Here is a 15,577-nt window from a genome sequence, read left to right as displayed (position 1 = left end):
TCACCTGGAAGGACCTGTGTCTGTTGGTTGGTTTTTGGTTTAATTTGGGGGTTTTTTGGGGTTTGTTTTTTTTTTTTTTCCTCTCCCTTCCCCCCCCTGGGAACACTGTTGACTTTCTACGTGTGTGTATATAAAATAATCACTTTTTAATTCCATCTGGGATCGTTCATGTGGCGCAGACGGAGCCCGGGGGGGGCTCAGGGCGCTGTACCCTCCCCCGCCAGGGCCGCCCCAGCGGCTTTTATATGAAGTTGGAATTTTACTTGATTTATTTTAATTTTTTTTTGTTGTTCTGGTTTTTTTTTTGTTTTGTTTTTGGTTTTTTTTTTTAGTTGCTAGACTCCATCATATATGTTTGATAAAGGTGTAGGGTTAAATATCTACATAAAAATTACAAAAAAAACCGAGGTGGTGGCGGATCTTTTCTTGTGGCGGCGCTTGGGGGTGTGGGGGGGCCCTGACCGAACCTCCCCTTTCTCTCGGGTTACCGGGCGGGGGGGTCCCGGTGTGTGTGTGTGTGTGTCTGCCCCCGCCGTTTCCCACGGGAGGGGGAACGAGGGACCCAGGGGCGAGGCCTCAATGGGTGGCTCCGCCCCGGCCATTAATAGACCCAGGTGTTGGCTCCGCCCCCGGCCAGTCATTGGCTGCGAGTGGTGACTCCGCCTCTGGGCGGGGCTCCGCCTCTGGCCCCGCCTCAAGACTCCGTGGCTCCGCCCCCTGAGGGGACGCCGGCGTCCGGGCGGCGCCGGAAGGGGCGGGGCGTCCCGCCATGCCGTCCGCCGGCGCCGGGGGGCGGCTGCTCTTCGCGGGAGCCCCGCGGCGACACCGGGTGCGCTCGGGACCCCCCCCCCTTCACCCCGCCTTCACCCCCCGCACCCCGGGACCACCCCCGGCTCCCCACCCTTATCCCCTCCCCGGGGGACCCGGGCGTCCTGACCCCGCCGTGACCACGTGACAGCGGCGTGAGGGCGCCCCGGCGCGCTGACCCCGCGCTGACCTCTCACCCCCGCAGGTCTGCGGGCCCGACCGCGGCCTGGCCGAGCGCCTCCGGCTCTTCCAGCGGCTGCGGGCGGCGCAGGAGCGGCCGGACCGGGACGGGGATGGGGCCGAGGCCGGGGGCGGCCTCGTCCCGCCGGGGACCCCCATCCGCATCGCCCTGCCCGGGGGGCGCCACCTGCCCGGCCGCGCCCGGCAGACCACCCCCTTCCAGGTGGCCACGCAGCTGTGGTATGCGCAGGCCCCGGGTCCCGCGGGGTCCCCAGGGTGTCCCCGGCGTCCTCCTCGTGTCTCCACGCCCCCCACGGGGGTCCCCACACTGTCCCTTGCGGTCCCCACGGGGTCCCCAGCGTGTCCCCAGAGTCCTCATGGTGTCCCTGCAGGGTCCCTAGTGTCCCCACGGGGTCTCCATGGTCCCCACAAGGTCCCCAGCATCCCCACGGGGTCCCCACGGTGTCTCCGGGGTCCCTGTAGTGTCCCCACAAGGTCCCCAGAGTCTTCACGGTGTCTCCGTGGTCCCTGTGGGGTCCCCAATGTCCCTGCAGTCTCCCCATGGTGTCCCCAGGGTCCCTGCAGTCTCCCCGTGGGGTCCCCATTGTCCCCATGGGGTCCTCAGGGTCCCCACAGTCCCTAGGGGGTCGACAGTATCCCCAGCATCCCCACGGTGTCCGCCGATGTCCCCGCAGGGGGGGCCTGGCAGAGTCAGCGCTGGTGGCTCGGGTGAACGGGACCCTCCAGGACCTCGACCGGCCCCTGGAGTGTGACACCGACCTGGAGCTGCTCGACTTCTCCACGCCGGAGGGACGGGCGGTGAGTCCCAGGGGACACGGGTATGGGCCCGCGCCCCACACCCCCCACAGCCTGTCCCCCATGTCCCCTGTGTCCCCCCAGGCTTTCTGGCGGTCTGGTGCCTGTGTCCTGGGGGCGGTGGTGGAACAGTTTTACGGGGCCACGTTCTGCAGCGCCCAGGCCACCGAGGACGGCTTCTTCTGCGATGTCCACATGGGGGACAGGTAAGGAGGGAGGGGGGGGACGCACGCGGGTCCCCCGTGCGGCGCGGTGTCCCCAGCCCATCACCGCACCCGCAGGACGGTGCAGCGCGGGGAGCTGCAGGCACTGGAGGATGCTTGCGCGGCTTTCGCCCGCGCCGGCCACCGCTTCGAGCGCCTCGAGGCCACCCGCCAGCAGCTGGCCGAGCTCTTCAAGGTGAGACCCACGGCCTGTCCCCTCCCCGGCCTGTCCCCTCCTCAGCGTGTCCTCTCCCCATCCCGGGCCGGGGCGAGGAGGCCCCGCCCGGGGTCACTGGGACCCTCCTGGTTGGGGTTATGGATGCGGGTGATGATAGTGGGGACCAGTGTGTCCGCCTCCTTGGTGTCCCATCCCCCTGGGTGTCACCCATGCTGCTGTCACCTGCCTCAGTCCTCCCCCCTCAGCACAGTGTCACCATTCTCCCCTGGTGTGTCCCCCCTTCTGTGTCACCCAGGCCACTGTCACCCACCTCAGTGACTGCCCCCCAGCATGGTGTCACACCCCCTCGGTGTCACCCCCCTTGGCATCACCTCCCTCGGTGTCACCCATGCCACTGCCACCTGTCTTGGTATACCCCCCAGCATGGTGTCACCTCCCCCTTGGTGTCACATGTGCCACTGTCACCCACTTCGGTCCTTTACCCCCCAGCAGTGCGTCACCCCCCTTCAGTGTCACCCCTTCTTGGTGTGTACCCCCTTGGTGTCACCCGTGCCCCTGTCACCTACCTCAGTGTGTGTCCCCCAGCACAGTGTCACCTCCCCCTTGGTGTCACCTGTGCCACTGTCACCTACCTCTGTGTTGTTGTCCCCAGGACAACAGCTTCCAGCTGCAGCAGATCGAGGAGGAGGTGACGTCCCCCATGGCCACTGTCTATAGGTGAGCATGGGAGGCTCTGGGGTGGGGGGGGGACAGACATCTGGGTGGGTGGGGGGCTGTGGTGTCCCCGCATCCCTCCCCATGTCCCTCCATCTGTCCCTGCAGGTGCGGCCCCCTCCTCCAGCTCTGCGGCGGCCCCCTCCTCCGGCACACAGGGCTGATTGCCGCCCTCCGTGTCCTGACGGTGGGTCGAGATGTGGGGCAGGGGTGGGGGGGACACCCAGGCATCCGAGCCCCACTGATTAACCCCCCTGCTTCCCACCCACGGCAGAGCTCGGCGGCGTTCTGGCAGGGGGCTGGGGGCCGCTGGTCGCTGCAGCGCGTTGCCGCCGTCGCCTTCCCCAGCGCCCAGGGCCTGGCCGACTGGCAGCAGGCGCAGGATGAGGCCGCTCTGCGGGACCACCGCCGCATTGGCCGGGTAAGCCCCATGCTGGGGGGGTTGGTGGGCGTTACTGGGGGGTCCCCAGCAGCCCCCCAGTAACGCTCTTTCCCCGCCTCCCCACCACAGGAGCAGGAGCTTTTCTTCTTCCACAAGCTCAGCCCCGGCAGCTGCTTCTTCCTGCCCCGCGGCGCCCACGTCTACAACACCCTCATCGACTTTATCAGGGTACGGCTCCCCTGGCCCCCCTGGCCCTGGGGGCATCACTAGCACCTCTGCTGGGGGTGGGGGGAGAAATTGGGGTCTGCCTTTCCCCCCCAGCCCCACTTTGCACCCCATTGCACCCCATCCCCATCACACCCAGACCCCCTTGCACCCCAAGTCCCTGCCGCACCCCATCCCTACCGCACCCGTGGCTGCATCTCCCCATCCCTTCTGCGCCCCCGAGCACCCGCAGCCCCCCCGGGGTGGGTGCCGTGGGGCTGGGCTGACATCCCCGTCCCTGTCCCCGCAGAGCGAGTACCAGGCGAGGGGCTTCTGCGAGGTGGTGACCCCCAACGTGTTCAGCCCGCGGCTCTGGGAGCTCTCGGGGCACTGGGAGCACTACAGCACCCACATGTTCTCCTTCACCGCCGGCACCGAGACCCTCTCCCTCAAACCCATGAACTGCCCGGCCCACTGGTGAGCGGAGGGGACATGGGGACATGGCTCGGGGGGGCGTTGTCACCGCGTCGGACCATCCGTCTGTCCCTCTGCAGCCTGATGTTCGCCCACCGGCCGCGGTCGTGGCGGGAGCTGCCCTTGCGCCTGGCCGATTTCGGGGTGCTGCACCGCAACGAGAACCCCGACACCTTGACGGGGCTGACGCGGGTGCGGCGCTTCCAGCAGGACGATGCTCACATCTTCTGCACGCTGGAGCAGGTGAGTGTCCCCGCGGGTGTCCCCCGGCTGTCCCCACACACCGCGTCACCCCCCCGCTGACCCCTCGTCCCCAGCTGGAGGCCGAGATCGACGCCTGCCTGGACTTCGTGCGGACGGTCTACGCTGTGCTGGGCTTCTCCTTCCGCCTGGCCCTGGCCACCCGTCCCCCCGGCTTCCTGGGGGACCCCGAGACCTGGGACCGCGCCGAGCAGGTGGGACGGGGTCAGAGGGTGGCCCTGCCATGGGCACTGTCCCGAGCATCGTGTCCCCTGCCGTGTGCCCCACGCGTTACCTCCTGCCTTGCCGGCGTGTCCCCTGTAGTGTGTCCCCCACCATTTCCCAGCTTCGCCCCCATGTCCCATGCTCCGTGTCCCAGCTTGGCCATAATGTCCCCTTGCAGCGTGCCCTGGGCATCGCGTCCCAGCTTTGTCCCCATGTCACCTGTGTCGGGTCCCCTCCCCACTGCGTCCCCAAGTCCTGGGCATTGCATCCTGGCTGTGTCCCACGCGGCGTGTCCCCTGCGCCGTGTCCTGGCCGTCGTGTCCCAGCTTTGCCGCCACGTCTTGCGTGTCACCTCCCAACTCTGCGGTCGCATCCCTTGTGTCACGTCCCCATGTGGCGTGTCCCGTGTGTCACCTCCCAGCTTTGTTGTCATGTCTGTGTGCTGTATCCGTGCAGCGTGTCCCCTGCATTGCACCTGTGTGTCCCCTGTGTGTCCCCTGCACTGTGCCTGTACATTGTCCCCTGCGTCGCGCCCCCACACTGTGTACCCGGTGTTGTGCCCGCATATCGTGTCCTGTGTTATGTCCCTGCGTCGTGTCCCTGTGTCATACCCCCTGCATCGCATCGTGTCCCCTGTGTCACATCTCCTCCATCGTGTCCCCTGCATTCTCCTGTGTTGCATCCCCTGCATCGTCCCCTGTGTCACATCTTCTCCATCGTGTCCCCTGCATTCTCCTGTGTCGCATCCCCTGCATCGTCCCCTGTGTCACATCTCCTCCATCGTGTCCCCGGTGTCCCATCCCCTCCGTCATGTCCCCTGCATTGTGTCCCTGGCATTGTCCCTTGTCACATCCCCTGGCATCGCGTCCCCTGCGTCGTCCAGTGTGTCACATCTCCTCCATCGTGTCCCTTGTGTTGTTCCCTGTGTCACATTTCCTCCATCGTGTCCCTTCCATCGTGTCCCCTGCATCGTCCCGTGTCACATCCGCTGGCGTCATGTCCCCTGCCTGTCCATGTGTCACCTCTCCTCCGTCACGTCCCCCCTGCCCCATCCCCTCCATCGCGTCCTCTGCATCGTCCCCTGGGTCACGTCTCCTCCATCGCCCCCCGACCCCCCCATCTGTCCCCACAGCAGCTGGAGCGGAGCCTCCGCACCTTCGGGCAGCCCTGGGAGCTGAGTCCGGGTGATGGCGCCTTTTATGGCCCCAAGGTGAGAGAATTTTTGGAGGCGGGGGGGGGGGGGTGTCCCCGAAGGGTCCCGTTTTGCCCCCAGAGGGGGCAAAACGGGACCCTTCGGGGACACCCCCCCCCCCCAATATTATTCCTGATAGATCGATATCCGGATCCGGGATGCGCTGGGTCGGCAGCATCAATGCGCCACCATCCAGTTGGATTTCCAGATGCCGGAGAGATTCGAGCTGGAATATGCCAGGTATGGGGAGGGGGCGGGGAGGGGGGGGCCAGGATGGGGCTAGGGGGTGAGGATTTGGGGGGGGGGGAGCAGGATTGGGCCAAAATGTTGGGGCTTGTTGGGGGGGGTGGTAGGATTGGGTGAGGATTTGGCGGGGAGGGGGGGCCAGGATTGGGGCTGGGGGGGGGGGGGGCGGAGCTTGGGGCTTTGTGGGGGGTGGGATTAGGGCTGGGGGCAGGGGGGGTGGCAGGATTGGGGTCTCGGGGGGGGGGGGGTCAGAATTGGGCTGGACTTGGCAGAATTGAGGCTGCGGTGGGGGGTTGGGGGGGGGGGGGGGGGGGGGGCGTGGTGGCGGCGTGTGCACCCCCCCCTGACCCTTGAGGGGGGTGTCGTGCGTGTCGTCCCCCCCCCCCCCCCGCCTCTAATCAGTGCGACGGGGGGCACGGCGCGACCGGTGATGATCCATCGAGCGGTGCTGGGCTCCGTCGAGCGCATGGTGGCCGTGCTGGCCGAGAGCTGCGGTGGCCGATGGTAAATTGGGCCGGGGGCAGGGGGGGGAGTGACCCCGAAGGGTCCCGTTTTGCCCCCCGGGGGGGGCAAAACGGGACCCTTCGGGGTCACTCCCCCCCTCCCCGCAATGTCACCCCCCCAGGCCGTTCTGGCTGTCCCCGCTGCAGGCCATGGTCATCCCACAGGCGGCCGAGGTCGAGGACTACGCGCGGGAGGTGGGTTTGCCCCCCAGCCTCGTGTCCCCTCTCATGTGCCCCCCCCCCCGCCCCGTGCTCCCCCTTTGTCCCTCCGTGTCCCCCCCGCATCCATCCATATGTCCTCCCTCGCCCCTTATGTTCCCCCCGTCTGTCCTTGTCCCTCTGTGTGTCCCCGCATCCATCCCTGTCCCCCGTTTCCTCCATGTGTGACCCCCCCGACATGTGTCCCCCCCTCCATGTGTGTCCCCCCCCTCCCTCCGTGTCTGTGTCCCCCCTGTCCATCTATGTCCCTCCCATCCCTCTTTGTCCCTCCCTGGGTCCCCCCGTCCCTCTCTGTCCCCCCCATCCTTCCTTGTCCCTCTGTGGCCCCCCATCCCTCCATATGTCCCCCCGATCCATCCATGGCCCCCATCCCTCCGTGCCCCCCTCACCCCCCTGCGCCCCCACCGCCCCCGCCGCTGAGCCCGTGTGCAGGTGCAGGCCGTGCTGCGGGGGGTGGCGTGGTGGCCGACCTGGACATGGATGCGGGGGCCACCCTGGCCAGGAAGATCCGCCGGGCCCAGCTCGCCCACTACAACTTCCAGCTGGGTAAGTCGGGGGGGGGGATACCCCGACCCCCGGGGCCTCCCCCCGGACATCCCCTGGGGCCCCCTGTGCTGAGTCAGCAGCACCCACCCCCCCCCCCCCACCACAACCTGGGAGCTGCTGGGGGTGGGGGAAGCACTGGGACCCCCTTGGGAACCCCCTGGGACCCCCCCCCCGAGATCCTGAGACCCCTCCTTGAGACCCCCCCTGGGATCCCCCGCGACCTTCTGGGACCCCCCTGGGACTCCCCCCTCCAGCACCCGCTTTGGGATCCCCCTGGAACTGCCCTTGAAGACCCTCCCTGGGATCCGCTGGGACCCCCTGGGACCCTTCTTGGACCTCCCCAGGACCCCCCTGGACTCTCCCTGGAGACCCCCAGGAGACCCACCTGAGATTCCCCCTTGGGACCCCCCCGGGACCCTTTGGAGACCCCCAGGACCTCCCTGTAGACCCTCAAGAGACCCTCATGAGACACCCCCTTGGGACCCTCTGGAACCCCCCCAAGACCCCCCTTGGGACCCCCCCAGGACTCCCTTAGGACCCCCCTGTGGACTCCCCCAGGACCCTTCTGGGACCCCCCCAAGACCCCCCTTGGGACCCCCCCAGGACTCCCTTGGGACCCCCCTGTGGACCCCCCCAGGACCCTTCTGGGACCCCCTTGGGACTCTGGGACCCACTGGCCCCAGCCCTGAGTGGCGGGGAGCGCTGTGGGTGCCCCTGAGGGTGCATGTGCAGGGTCGGGGGGGGGGGGGGGCTGTGGGGGACACGGGCCCCCCCCCACCACCCACGGTGCCCCCCCCGCAGTGGTGGGCCGGCGGGAGCGGGACCATGGCACCGTCAGCGTCCGGACGCGGGACAACCGGCAGCTGGGGGAGCGCGACCTGCGGCAGGTGCTGCAGCGGCTGCGGGAGCTGCGGGACACCCGCGTCCCCGACGCCGAGGAGCGCTTCTGACCCCCCCGGCTGCGTGTCCCCCCCCCGTGTTCCCCCCCATCTGTGTGTCCGCACTCTGACACCCATTAAAGTCCTGGTGCTGGAGCTGAGACCAGGGCAACTCGGTGCATCCCCCTTGGTGCTGGGTCCCTGGGGAAGGCGGGGACAGGACACCTGGCCCCCCCCCCCTCCTCCCCCCCCCCCCCAGCCCAGACATTTGGGTGCCCCCCCCGCCAGACACCCCCGGGTTCTCGTCGCCCCCCCCCCCCAACCCAGACGCCTGGGTCCTTCCCGCCTGGGATTTCCCCACCCGGATGCCTGGGTCCCCCCTCCCTTTTTTGGGGGGGGGGGCGGGGGGTGGTTGCGCAAACCCACGTCACGTTGCCGTCGGGTGTTGGGCAATCGCGGGGGGGGGACAGGGCTGTTCCCCCCCCGCCACCCCCGACACTCCCTGGGCACCTGCCCAGAGCAGGATGTGGCCGTGCTGGCAGAGGGGACGTGGACCCCCCCCGGGTCCCCCCCTCCGTGTCCTGGGGTGAAGGGAGGTGACCAAGGCCATGACACCCTCCTGCCACCCCAGGGGTCCCCTAGTGTGAGGTGGGGAACACCGGCTGAATGTCCCCCCCAGCCCGGGGGTGTCCCTCCATGGGTGTCCGTCCCCCCATCCCCAGCGCCCGCAGTGACTCACCGGGTGGGGCAAGCCCCAAAATGGGGCGAAAACCACAAAAATCCAGCCACCATGACTCAGGGGTCCCCGTAACTCGGGGGGGGGGGGGAACTGGGGCCACCCAGGGCGGGGGGAATGTTTGGGGCCACCCGGCGCAGGGGGGTCACACAGGGCCACCAGGGTTGGGGACAGGACCACCGCGGTGTCCCCCACCCCCCGGCCTCCTGGGACAGTTGGGGTCCAGGGGGGGAGCATGGCCCCGGTGGGGGGTGCAGGATGGGGCCCAGCCCCCGGCCCCCCCCCGGGCCCCCCCCCCCCCCCCGGCCCCGCTGCGACGTCAGGCCGTGACTCAGCCCCGCGGGACCAGGCCCTTCATAAGGCGGCGGAGCCGGCAGGGGCCCCACAGCGCCCGACGCCATGGCCGCCCTCGGCCTCCTCCTCCTCCTCCTCCTCGGCGCCGACGGTGAGTCCCGACCAACGGCTGGGTCCCCCCCCGAACGCCTGGGGCCCCTCTCCGGACTCCTGGGTCCCCACCCAAACGCTTGGGTCCCCTCCCCGACACCTGGGGCCCCTCCCTGAACGCCTGGGTCCTTCCCCGGATGCCTGGGTCCCCTTCCCGAACATCTGGGTCCCCTTCTCTGACACCTGGGTCCCCTCCCCGACACCTGCGTCCCCTCCCCGGACACCTGGATTCCCTCCTGAACACCTGGGTCCCCTTCCCAAACGTCTGGGTCCCTCCCTGGACACCTGGGGTGGCCACCCAAAATTATTCCTGGCACCTGACCCTTTCCCAGGCACCTGGGTCCCCTCTCCAGGCACCTGGGTCCCCTCTCCGGACACCTGGGTCCCCTCCCAAATGCCTGGGTCTCCCCCGGACACCTGGGTCCCCTTCCCAAACTTTTGGGTCCCTCCCTGGACACCTGGGTCCCCTTCCCAAACTTCTGGGTCCCTCCCTGGACACCTGGGGTGGCCACCCAAAAACCCAGGTCCCCTTCCCAGACACCTGGGTCCCCTCCCCGGACACCTGGGTCCCCTCCCAAATGCCTGGGTCTCCCCTGGACACCTGGGTCCCCTTCCCAAACTTCTGGGTCCCCTTCTCTGACACCTGGATCCCCTCCTGAACACCTGGGTCCCCTTCCCAAACATCTGGGTCCCTCCCTGGACACCTGGGGTGGCCACCCAAAAACCCAGGTCCCCTTCCCAGACACCTGGGTCCCCTCTCCAGACACCTGGGTCCCCTCCCAAATGCCTGGGTCTCCCCCAGACACCTGGGTCCCCTTCCCAAACATCTGGGTCCCCTCCCCGGACACCTGGGTCCCTGCCCACGCATTTGGGCCACCTCCCCGGATGCCTGGGTCCCGCTCCGGACGCTTGGGTCCCCTTCCCAAACATCTGGGTCCCTCCCTGGACACCTGGGTCCCTGCCCACGTATTTTGGCCACCTCCCCGGACGCCTGGGTCCCTCCCTATGGTGTGTCTCTGCGCCCACGGGATTGGGGGGGTCCCCACTTGCCCCCTGTGGGTGGGGAAGGGGCGGGGGTGGCCCCGCTGACCCCTCCCTCTGTGTCGTGTGTCCCTCCCCGTGGTGACAGTGGTGGCACCAGAGCGACGCCAGCATGTGGCACAGGAGAGCCTGGTCCTGCAGCACCCCCACATGCAGCAGCGTAAGGACAGGGACGGGGGGACACGGTGGGGGGATGCCCAGGGAGGGGGGGGACACCCAGGGAGGAGGGCGACATGGGTGGGGGGGACACGGTGACAGGGGGTGTTGGGGATGGGGGCACATGAGAACATGGATACGGGGGCCACAGGGGGAGACCCAGGGATGGGGACAGGGGGACATGGATGGTGGGACATTGTCGTGGGGGGGCAGGGGGGACATGGGGGAGCGCTCAGAGGTGGGGACACGGGTGGAGGGGACATGGGGACATGGATGGGGGGGCGGAACTTGGGGCGGGGGCAATAAGGAGGACATGGGGACTACGACGCTTGGAGGTGGGGGGGCACAGTGATGGGGGGGCACGGGGCCAGAGAACAAACGGGGATGGGGGGGGACACACAGGGACAAGTGTCACCCGGGGCCAGGGCAGTGGGACACCCCCCGCCGTGTCCCCACACACCCCCCCTCCATTCCAGTGCTGCAGAAGGAGGTGGAGCCCCAGCTGCCCCCCGACGTCCTGGCGGCGGCAGCGGCGGGTTCCGTGTCCCCGACACGTCCCCAGCCCCCCTGGGCCAGCGCCCTGGACGGCTTCCCCCCTGCCTGGCCCATGGCCGCCGCCGTCACCCGCCACTGCCGCCAGCCCCCGCCGCCCCCCCCGACCCCCCTGCTGCCCCGCACCGCCTTCGCCCACCTCCGTCGCCAGGCTGCCGCGCTCGACGCCCTGCGCCCCCGCCTCAACGCCTGCTGCCGCCATCACTCCCCGCTGCCCTGCGCCCGCCGCGCCGTGAGTGACACCACGGGGACACGGTGGGAGGCGGGTGAGACGCAGAGCGGGGGGTGTCTGACCGCAGCGGGGTCTCACCCTGCAGTGGACGGACGTGCTGGATGGATTCTGCACCGATGAATTTGGGGTGAAAACGCGGCAGTTCCACTGCTGCCGGCAGCACGGGACGGCGCGGCGCCGCTGCTTCGCCCAGGGCCCCGACGCCATCATCGCTGCTGCCACCGCCGAGGCTGCCATTGCCGTTGTCACCACCTGGGAGCCCACCGGCGAGCCCTCCTTCCCCCCCGGCGAGCCCACCACCGACAACATGGGCAACATCTGCGGGTTGTGGGGGCTGCGCCCCGGCCCCCCCAAGCCCCCCGCCCGCACCGGCCCCCGCGACCGCCTGCGCCTGCGCCTGGAGCGCGACTATGGCCGCTGCTGCCGCAACGAGAGCCTGGCCTGCGCGCACAAGGCCGTGAGTGATGGGGGGGACACGGGGGGCAAGGAGGGACCCAGCCATCCGGGGGGGACCCAGGGGTCTGGGGGAGACCCAGGGACTGGGGGGACCCAGGTGTCCGGGGGGGACCTCGGTATCCAGGGACTGGGGGGACCCAGGGGGCAAGGAGGGACCCAGGTATCCAGGGGGGGCCAAGAGTCCAGAGACTTGGGGAAACCAGGTGGTGAGGAGGGACCTGGGTGTCCGGGGGGACCCCAGGCATTGGGGGACTGGGGGGACGCAGGCATCCGGGAGGGACCCAGGAGTCTGGGGACTGGGGGGACCCAGGTGGCAGGGACAGACCCGGGTGTTCAGGGGGGACCCAGGTGTCCAGGGACTGGGGGGGACGCAGGCATCCAGGAGAGACCCAGGCATCTGGGAGGGACCCAGGAGTCCGGGGACTGGGAGGACCCAGGTGGCATCCGGGGAGGGGACCCAGCTATCCAGGGAGGGGACCCAGACATCCGGGGAGGGGACGCGGGTGTCCGGGGAGGGGACGCGGGTGTCCGGGAAGGTGACCTGGGTGTCTGGGAATGACCTGGGTGCCTGGGGAGTGACCCAGCCATGCGGGAACAGGGAGGGACCCAGGCGTCTGGGAGGGACCCAGGTGGCAATGGGGGACCCGGGTGCCTGGGGGGGACCCAGGTGACAAGGAGGGACCCAGGACTCCGAGGACCGGGGCGGGCACGGGTGGCCGGGGGGTTCCCAAGCATCCGGGGAAGGGGACCCAGGTGTCCAGGAAGGTGGCCCGGGTGTCTGAGTTGGGACCCAGGCATTCAGGGAGGGGGACCCCAGTGTCTGGGGAGGGGACGCGGGTGTTTGGAAGGGGGGGCCGGGGAGGGTCCTGGAGGTCCGGGGAGGGTCCCAGGTGTCCGGGCTGGGGGGATCCAGGCATTCGGGAGGGTCCCGGGGTCTGGGAGGGACCCAGGGAGCCAGGGACTGGGGGGGTCCCAGGTGTCCGGGGACTCGGGGGGGATCCAGGTGTCGGGGGAGGGGACCAGGCATTCGGGAGGGTCCCAGGTGTCCGGGGGCTGGGGGGACCGGGGCATCCCCGCTGACCCCCCCCGCCCCTTCCCCCGCAGTGGCAGAAGGGTCTGGATCGGTTCTGCCGGGAGGAGTCTGCGGTGAAGACGAGCCAGCACCGGTGCTGCCAGCGCGGGGGGGGGCCGGGCCCGGGGCCGCTGCTTCGCCGCCGCCGCCCCCCACCCCGCCTACGACCGGGAGCTGCACAACGTCAGCCTGGCCCGGCCCGGGGCCGCCCTGCTGCGCTCCCTCTGCGCGCCCACCCGCCTGCTCACCCACCGGTGCGGACCCCCCCGGCACCCCCCCATCACCCCCCAATCACCCCCCATCACCCCCCATCACCCCCCGTCACCCCCCATCACCCCCCTACACCCCCCCGTCACCCCCATCACCCCCCCCAATCACCCCCATCACCCCCATCACCCCCCAATCACCCCCATCACCCCCATCACCCCCATCACCCCCATCACCCCCCAATCACCCCCAATCACCCCTCATCACCCCTCATCACCCCCCATCACCCCCATCACCCCCCAATCACCCCCCATCACCCCTCATCACCCCCCATCACCCCCCAATCACCCCGTCACCCCCATCATCCACGTCACCCCCCATCACCCCCATCACCCCCCATCACCCCGTCACCCCCATCATCCACGTCACCCCCCATCACCCCCCTACACCCCCCCGTCACCCCTATCACCCCTCCGTCACCCCCATCACCCCCCCAATCACCCCCATCACCCCCTACACCCCCCCATCACCCCCATCACCCCGTCACCCCCATCATCCACGTCACCCCCCATCACCCCCCTACACCCCCCCGTCACCCCCTACACCGCCCAATCACCCCCATCACCCCCCATCACCCCCCGACACCCACCGAGGGACCCCGGCGCCCCCCGCCCCCGGGCGGGACGTGCCGGGGGGGGAGCGCGCCCCCCGGCGGCTGCCGGTGGTACCGCGGGAGGGACACAGCGTATGCCCCCCCGCCCCCAACCTGGGAGGGGACCCAGGTGTCCTGGACCCCCCATCTCAGAATGTCTGGGACCCGCCATCCCCCAAGACGCCCCCCATCCAGAAGGGGACCCAGACATCCGGGACCCTCCATCCCCCAAGGACCACCCCCATCAGGGAGGGCACCTGGGCACCTGGGACCCCCATCTCAGAGGGGACCCAAGTTTCCAGCCCCTGCCGTGCCCCCCACCTGGAAGGTGACCCCCCCCCCCCCCCATGTCTGTGTCCCACAGGCGGCCGGTTCCGGAGCTGCTGGGGGCCATGACGGCGGCATGCTGCCCGCTGCCCCCCGAGGAGCGAAGCGCCTGCGCCCAAGATCAGGTGAGTGTTGCGGGGGAGAGTCCTCGGGGGGTCCAGGGGCTCAGGGGTCCCCCCCCCCAGCCACCCTGACCCACCCCCTCCTCGTCATCCGCAGCTGTCTGAGGGCATCGCCACCCTCTGTGCCAACCCCCAAGACGCCTGGCGCGACCCCCAGGGCTGCTGCTCCTGGGAGGAGCCCGAGCGGCGACGCTGCTTCGACAACGAGTACCTGGCCCAGGTCACCCTGGGGGCGGCTGTGGCCCCCCCACCCTCCGGCCTGGACAACTGAACCCCTACATGTCACCCCCCCCAGGGCGGCGGGGGGGGGGGGGGGAGGGGGGCAATAAAGGTGCTGTGGTGTCATTGCCGAGTGCTTCAGTGTCCCCATTTGTGTGTGTGTGTGTGTTGGGGGGGGATCGCCCGTGCCTCAGTGTCCCCATACTGTGTGGGGATGACCCCCTCCCCCCCCCGCCCCCGGCCCCCCAGGGCCTCAGTGTCCCCACGGGGGCCCCCTGCCCCCCCCGCCGGCCCCAGGGCGTGCCGGGGCGTGGGGCCGCTGTCGGGGTGTTTGCGGTGTCGGGGTGTGTTGGGGCCCGGTGTGACATGGGGTGTTTGATTATCGGGGTGCGCCAGGTCACCGCGGGGACCCAGGCATCCAGGGCGGGGTGGGGGGAAGTGGCCACACATGACCCTGTGTCCCTTGGGGTGTCCCTGTGCTCCCCCTGACTATCCCCTACATTCTCACGTCCCCACACAGTCACTGTCACCTCTGTCCCCCACATTGCCATGATCACAGGGTGTCCCCCCTTGAGGTGTCGCTGTGTCCCCCAGGTCCCTCCATCCCCCATGGTATCTCCATGTCCCCCCCTGGGGTGTCGCCACATTCCTCCAGCTCCCACGGTGTCCCCCACACCTGATCCGGAGTGTTCCCATGTCCCTACATCCTCCATAGTGTCCCCATGTCCCCCCATACTGCCCCCCCCGGGGTGTCCCCATGTCCCTTGTGTCCCCCAAGATTCTGAGTGGGGAAACCAAGAGGGGGCTGCGGGGGGACTGCCCTGGTCTCACGGCTGCACCCCCTCCTTTTGCACCCCTGTTTTTACCTCCCCCCCCCCGGGGGTTGTTTCATCAGCATTTCTCGTGCTCTCAGAGGCTGAAGAGCAGCAAGAGCTCGGGGGGGTGGGGTGGGGGGGGATATTCTCCTGCAGCCCCTCTGCTGTGGGGACAGGCTGAGAGAGCTGGGGGGGTTCAGCCTGGAGAAGAGAAGGCTCCGCGGAGACCTTGGAGCCCCTTCCAGTCCCTCAAGGGGCTCCGGGAAAGCTGGGGAGGGACTCTGGAGCAGGGAGGGGAGCCATGGGACGAGGGGGAAGGGTTTTCCACTGGAAGAGGGGAGATTGAGATGAGATGTGAGGAAGGAATTCTTGGCTGTGAGGGGGGTGAGCCCCTGGCCCAGGTTGCCCAGAGAAGCTGTGGCTGCCCCATCCCTGGAGGGGTTCAAGGCCAGGTTGGACGGGGCTTGGAGCCACCTGGGCTGGTGGGAGGTGTCCCTGCCCAGGGCAGGGGGGAACTGAGTGACATTTAAGGTCCCTCC

The 15,577-nt window shown here is 69.2% G+C and overlaps 2 protein-coding genes across 2 annotated transcripts; both read left to right on the top strand.

Annotated features, from left to right (window-relative positions):
• The first annotated feature begins 704 nt into the window (after positions 1 to 704).
• On the top strand, positions 705 to 8,175 carry TARS2 (threonyl-tRNA synthetase 2, mitochondrial). The gene is made up of 18 exons (XM_063357287.1): positions 705 to 829; positions 1,013 to 1,227; positions 1,683 to 1,806; positions 1,888 to 2,009; positions 2,085 to 2,202; positions 2,837 to 2,901; positions 3,007 to 3,085; positions 3,173 to 3,319; positions 3,410 to 3,508; positions 3,795 to 3,961; positions 4,039 to 4,201; positions 4,276 to 4,413; positions 5,556 to 5,633; positions 5,755 to 5,855; positions 6,264 to 6,365; positions 6,487 to 6,563; positions 7,016 to 7,129; positions 7,931 to 8,175. Exons 1-18 carry the CDS (start codon positions 770 to 772, stop codon positions 8,077 to 8,079), a joined length of 2,118 nt encoding a protein of 705 aa, XP_063213357.1. The 5' UTR covers positions 705 to 769; the 3' UTR covers positions 8,080 to 8,175.
• Positions 8,176 to 8,341: 166 nt separating this feature from the next.
• On the top strand, positions 8,342 to 14,317 carry ECM1 (extracellular matrix protein 1). The gene is given in 8 exon segments (XM_063357286.1): positions 8,342 to 9,188; positions 10,317 to 10,388; positions 10,861 to 11,168; positions 11,254 to 11,625; positions 12,729 to 12,803; positions 12,805 to 12,950; positions 13,920 to 14,007; positions 14,102 to 14,317. Coding segments are annotated over 8 exon segments (1,281 nt in total). The 5' UTR covers positions 8,342 to 9,142; the 3' UTR covers positions 14,276 to 14,317.
• Positions 14,318 to 15,577: the final 1,260 nt, after the last annotated feature.

The sequence above is a fragment of the Chroicocephalus ridibundus genome, chromosome 21 (assembly GCF_963924245.1).
Source record: "Chroicocephalus ridibundus chromosome 21, bChrRid1.1, whole genome shotgun sequence".
Taxonomy (NCBI): Eukaryota; Metazoa; Chordata; class Aves; order Charadriiformes; family Laridae; genus Chroicocephalus; species Chroicocephalus ridibundus.
This window is presented reverse-complemented; position numbering and strand designations above follow the sequence as displayed.

Excerpts from the sequence above, each read along its gene's own strand:
- TARS2 (XM_063357287.1), top strand. The coding sequence starts at position 770 with ATGCCGTCCGCCGGCGCCGGGGGGCGGCTGCTCTTCGCGGGAGCCCCG. Across the intron at positions 2,203-2,836 it reads AGCTGGCCGAGCTCTTCAAG|GACAACAGCTTCCAGCTGCA; the intron begins GTGAGACCCACG and ends TGTTGTCCCCAG. Across the intron at positions 5,634-5,754 it reads GCGCCTTTTATGGCCCCAAG|ATCGATATCCGGATCCGGGA; the intron begins GTGAGAGAATTT and ends TATTCCTGATAG.